Source organism: Carassius auratus, chromosome 43 (assembly GCF_003368295.1).
Source record: "Carassius auratus strain Wakin chromosome 43, ASM336829v1, whole genome shotgun sequence".
NCBI classification, from domain to species: domain Eukaryota; kingdom Metazoa; phylum Chordata; class Actinopteri; order Cypriniformes; family Cyprinidae; genus Carassius; species Carassius auratus.
In genome coordinates, this window is record NC_039285.1 from 6436863 (window position 1) to 6443154 (window position 6292).

Sequence of the window (6292 nt, forward strand, 5' to 3'; positions counted from 1 at the left end):
TATTGAACATGGCTTTGGGTTCCTTTATCCAGTGCACCACACTCTTAAAGATAAGGGCAACACTGCAAAAATTTTCGTTGTAAATTTACAATAAATAATTGGATAAATTTTGCATGACTTTCACAGTAAGGATTACAGCAATATACTGTGAAATATAGTCACAGCAATTTACTGTAATTTTATATCTGTGATATTACAATGCATTGTTGTAAAAGCACAACCTTATACTGTAACTTCACAGCTTCAATGACACAGCAATTACTGTGATATTACGGTACATTACTGGGGAATTACAATCTTTTGCTGTACATCATTACAATAAGGCCCTGTACTTTTACAGTGTGTAGTGTGAAAATAATGTACAAATTGACAATACTTCACTGTGAATTTACAATGTATGCTGTGGAAGTCATGCTAAAATTGTCCAATAACTTACTGTAAAAATAATGCAGATGAAGCTTCCATTTACTGTGAATTTACAATCATTGTACAATTAACCCCCTCCCCCCAACTAACAACTCTGAGGTAAATTCAACGTTAGCCCAATGGCATATTTATTAAGAAAAAATATTTTTCATTTGTTTAGCAGATGCCAAGTACTTCAAGAGTCACATGCAGCAGCATTGTAGTGCAAAGTTGTCTGGAAAAATTACAAAAAGAACAAGGCTACTCAAAACTGAGCCTGACAACTACCGCTGCAAAAAAAAAAAAAAAAAAACTATGATGCCCACTCAAAGCCAATAAGTTTCCTCAAAAGGGTGCTCACATGAGGGTTCATTGTTGTCCGCTTCTTGGTCTTTGAGCCTCTTTCAGGATTGATGCCCAGGAAGCACCTGTTAATAAGCAAAGATAGTTTCAGTTTTAAATAGACTTACAGTATGTATTGCAGACAGCATTTATCAAGGTGTGCTTTTTGCTGTGCTTTTTCCCCACATAGAACCCTAATAGATTTATAATTAAAAACCTGTTAGATCTTACTCTCACCATAATTATTTTTTTTTTGTGCCATTTTTAGCCAAGGTGCCTCAGGTTAGGTTAGCGTTAGGCAAAGTGGTCGATTTTTTACTATGAGAGGTAGCATAACAAAATAAATAGCTGTGATTGGACCGGCAGGTATTTGTCAGCATAACATGTGTAGAAACCCAGATTGATCTGCAGAGCGAAATTGAATGAGTTCGCGAGATCAGGATGGTCTCACCAGGCTAGCCTCATGTACCTCGTTTGTCAGCATTTTTGACCTCAAGACAATCATTGAGTTGTAAGCCTGTACTAGAATGTGAATTACAAGATTAAATGTGATCTTTATAAAATACCTTTGAATGAACTCCAGTGTCGAAGATCCAGCGGTAGGATACTCAAGGTTGAATACGTAATAGCTGCTGAAGAAAGCAGCTACTCCATGTAAAAATAAAGGGTGTGGGCCCATCACGACATGTCCTTCGATGGATATAAGCCATCCAGAGGGCTTCATCATGTCACCTGAAATGAACAGATACAACTTAAGATCTGCTTAAGATACAAAGGGCTATACAAATGTAATTATTATTATTTATTGTGGTCATTTAGATTTCTAGAATGAAAACAAAATAATGAGTTAGAAATATCGGTACTAGATCAAAGTAACATTACCTTGAATGATCAAGCACGGGGTTCCGGGGAGTTCTGCAGTATTGACGCCCACAGCAGTGGCACATGACTGTAACATAGTTAACACACAATAGCATGGATTTAGGATAAAGGATAAATATTGTTCATTGGTCAGAGGTAGTAAATCATGCAAGGTAAATCTTGATAATGTAATCACTCATTTTGCATTTTAAATATTTGAATAAAAAAATCTTACATGAACTTCAAGCATCAAACTCTCTTTCGGCTCTTTGAAGTACAACATTAGGAGCAGCAGGATGCAAGCAGCCTTGTCAGAGTCTGGATCATAGCAGGCCAGAACATCACGGATCTTGGGGTTGTCCAGTGTTGCACAGTAATCCAGGATGGTCTGTCCTCTTCGACTAATTTCCTCCTGTAGCTTCTGAAGGACATCAACGTCCATCAGGAGGTTAAAGTGCGAGAATAGGCATTTCTGAGAGAAGAGAAATGGCCATTCCTGTTTGATCTCAGACATCGCTGCAGCAGGCACTTTGTTAAGGTATTTCCGCAGGATGATGCATGTCTTTTCCATCATTGGTTCTGTTCTCTCTGCCCCACTCATTCCTTCCCCTGTGTACACAGACATACAAATGTATTGTTAGTACCCAAGTAACAATTTGGTCTTTTAGCCGCCCAACACACACAGTGTTCAGATCTTGACAAATTACTAAATTCTAAACAAAATAACCCAAAAAGAGAGTAGATGGCATGCCTGAGTAGATGTTCAGCAGATCCCTCTTTATATTCTCCAATGTTGCCTCGGTCTCCCCCTCTGGCAAATCTGCTGGGCCCCACCTGACATACCTAGGAGTGGGCATCACAGAGTAACAATACTATTGGGGATGGTTATAACTCAGAAGTTGGAGCAAGTCATCTCATGACTGAATGGTCAGCAGTTTGATTCCCTGTTGTGACTGTTTAAATAGACTCATCCCACAGAAGTTATGTTACAGTGTAATAGTGTTGTAAACACAGGTGTATTTTATCAAACTAATTAAAGGATTATTCTACCATTTGGGGAATTAAGCTCATTTTCCACCTAACCTCATTTTTCCATCAAACAATTGATTTTTACCTTTCTCCTGTTCATCCAGCAGTTCCCTTAGTCTGGCGATACCATGTATAGCTCCAGCCTAGCATAGATCATTGGATCGGATTAGACCATTAGCATCTCGCCTGCAAAGTGACTAAGATTTCCAGAATTTGTCTCATTTAAAAGTTGTCTTGTTGTCTTGCTGCGTAATATCACAGCGCCCATGGTAAGTTAGCAACGTTCCTTGATTATTACACCAGAAGGAGAGTATAGTTCCATGTCAGATCAGCCTAGAAAATCACCACATTTCATTTTCCCTTACTTTTATTGCATGTTCTAACTTGGGAAGAAACTACTTTTAAATAGGAAAAATTCTTGAAATCTTAGTCACTTTGAGGGCGAGATGCTAATGGTCTAATCCAATCCGATGATCTATGCTAGGCTGGAGCTATATGTGGTATCGCCAAACTGGGAATGATTGGATGAACGGGAGAAAGGTAAAAATCAATTGTTTTACTCAAGGGGAGGTGGAATATCCCTTTAAGGTCAATGTATTTAGTGTATCACAACCATGCATGCCAGAGAGCCACTATGCACAATATCAGCGCCCTGGCTCAGATAAATCCTAAATGGAACAAGTCCATAATCACAGGTAATTACATCACAACATGATTGCTGTGAAAAGGGCCCATGTCAAAGTGTCAATAAACTAGTCAAGAGAAAAGTATGTTTTGTCCTGTTTCAGTGTTATTCATGGTCATTTACAATGCAAAATATTGACAGACTTTACATGTATATTGCCACATACATATTGCCACATACCCGTATTGGTCAACAGGACCTCTTGCCAGTCTGGCCTCTCCTGCCATTCCAGTGCGCGGTCTTCTTTCTCTGCAGCATTGAGCAAGAGCTTTATTCCTATTTTTTTTCTCCACTCTAATTTTTACATGTTGCAGAAGAGAGTGACATCCGTCTCCAGCAGTATCACCGTGCTTGCCAGTGTCGCCAAATGATTTTGGATGGCTCCTGAAAATGTGGGTGGGATAATTAGAAAACATGTCACCATTGTGGCACTTATGACAGAAGCGTACAGCAAATGTAAGGATTACTTAAAGGAAAGAACTAAGAAAAGGAAAGAAAAGGAAATAAAAGGAGAAATTACACAAAGGCAACCAACAATAAGAATTTCAGTTTGAATGCAGAATATGATCATTTATTATTGTAATTTAATTCTAGCCGGATGTCAAAAATGAAAGGTGTATTTATAAATAGTGTTTTAATAGTGTAAATTAGTTTTTTTTTTTTTTTCTGTATTACTTTGAGATTGCTAAATCAATGTAAATTGCATTTACAACTTTTACAATTATTATTCATTCATATCAGGACAAGTGGGAACCCTAGTGTTAAAACCCTCCCGTTGTCCAACACATCGTGAGAATAACTTACTCCAGTTAGCTCAGTCATGTTGTAACTAGGATCCCTGCTGAAAAAATAAATAAAAAAATAAATTCATGGACCGTTTGAATCAATAAGTTATTAAAGTTAAACAGCTAACAGTAAGCCCTGCTAATCTACGATAACCTTGACTAATAACAGAAATGTGCACACATTAATAGTAAAGTTTGTCCCATTACTGGTTTTATAAACTTTACAAATACCAAATTTGTCTTAACAGTGATATTGACATGCAAAATTATAGCGAAACATTACTATTATTACTCATTACTAACATTACTACTATTAGCAAATGCTGTGAGAGAATTAAAAAAAAAAAAAAGCCGGGCACTTGCTAACAAAATGTGAACGGTTGTAACTATATCCGCTGGAAAAAAAATCATGGACCGTTTGAATCACTAAGTCATTAAAGTTAAACAGCTAACGGTTAGCCCTGCAAATCTATGATAACCTTGACTAATTACAGAAATGTGCACATATAGCAATGTTTGTCCCATCAATGGTTTTATAAACTAGTATAAAATAGTGACATGAAAAATTATAGCCTAACTCTAACTAACATTAAGTTACTTCTATTAGCAAATGCTGTGAGAGAACTTTCAACAATTCCCGGCACTTGCTAACAAAATGTGAACTGTGTCATGCAATAAACGTTTATTTGAAAGTATATATTATAATTATATTAAAATAACATGGGTGTAAGTGCTGCAAACATGCATGCTGCTCACCTTCTCCATTCAGCCCGGAATAGAAGAGGGACACGACGACAGCGCTTTCAATTCAAAACAGATCGGTTATGTCATGTGACTTCCCATGGCACATTTCAATACAATATTTCACTGTAATAATACTGTTTACTGCTGTGAAATACTTATTTTTTACACTGTGTTGTTGTGATATTACAGACCTTGTTGTGATATAACAGTAGGTTTTAGATAGCAAGATTTTACTGTAAAATAAGAGTTAAATGCTGTAAAATCCAAGGATACTGTAGTTTTTACAGGTATTCATTGGGATATTACAGGGAAACTTAATTACAACAAGTTACTGTAAAATAATACTGTTAATTATTGTGAAATGCTGGTAATTTTTAACAGTGAACATATCATTCTTCCTCATGGAGGTTGATGCTGAATCATTAGAAACGTTGTTACACTATGCAACCAGGTTAATTGCACTATTAAAAGAACATATACTGTTCGAAGTACAAGTTATCAAGTGTTTTTTTTTTTCAGTTGTACACCTTAGGCTGTAAGTGGAAATGTAAAGAAAATAACAAATGCTATCCGTGTGTTGGGGACAGATCATGAAAATCTTCCATTAGTCTCTTGGGATAAAGAATGAGTTCAGTACTCTTAAATACAAGTAATTCATTCCAAATAACATATTATTATTGAAGCAAAACCAAAAAAGGTTGTAGTCATAATGACTGAGCTTAGACTTTTGTGGCAGCCATATTTGTCACGATCATTACATGAAGTGCCCGTGAACTTTTGTAGAGGGCACTCCAATCAGGACAATTCCACATTAACCACCAGATGTCACTCGGACTCTAGCACCTCTTATCTGTTGCACCACACCCTAACTACATTTCCCATGAGTCTCTGCATCACAATCACCCTGCCACACCTGCACATCATTCCTCAGTCAATCTCCTTGCCACACCTGCACCTCATTTACACACACATATAAGCAGCACACTCACTCTCTGCGAAGTCTTGATTTGCTGTGTCTGTCATTTCCGAGCGGTTTCCGTGTGTTTGATCTCTCTGTACCTGACCTTTGGATTGTTTATACCGACTCTGATTCTCTGCTGCCTGCCCCCGACCTCTGCTTGTTTCTGTTTTCGATTCTGGTTATCCCTTTATACCTGACGCTGTTGCTGATCATTGCCTGTCTGACCATTCTCATTAAAAGTTCTGCACATGGATCCGAACCTCTCTGTCTCTTCATTACAATATTTGATTTACCCCAAAGTTCTCAATATTTGTCACACTCTTTAATTAAACGGCAACATCATTTGTCTTTGAATATTAATGGATTTACAAGATGCTTATCTTCATTTATATGTTGATATTTGTGTGATACTATTTGATATTTATATGTTGATATTTGTGTGATACTATTTGATATTCAGCTAATTTAAAGGAAGTTGAA

General features: G+C 37.0%; 1 protein-coding gene across 3 annotated transcripts; it reads right to left on the minus strand.

Moving 5' to 3' along the window:
* Positions 1-570: 570 nt before the first annotated feature.
* Positions 571-5218, minus strand: LOC113061562 (uncharacterized). Of its 3 annotated transcripts, none has more exons than XM_026230756.1 (6): positions 3503-4011; positions 2360-2451; positions 1844-2217; positions 1630-1696; positions 1314-1479; positions 571-833 (listed from the first exon to the last, which is right to left on the minus strand). In XM_026230756.1, exons 1-6 carry the CDS (start codon positions 3736-3738, stop codon positions 719-721), a joined length of 1050 nt encoding a protein of 349 aa, XP_026086541.1. In that variant the 5' UTR covers positions 3739-4011; the 3' UTR covers positions 571-718. The 3 variants fall into 3 exon arrangements, with proteins under 3 accessions (XP_026086541.1, XP_026086542.1, XP_026086540.1); XM_026230757.1 differs by adding an exon at positions 4864-5218 and having other exon boundaries at positions 745-1479; positions 3503-3706; XM_026230755.1 differs by having other exon boundaries at positions 745-1479; positions 3503-4003.
* Between the last annotated feature and the right edge of the window lie 1074 nt (positions 5219-6292).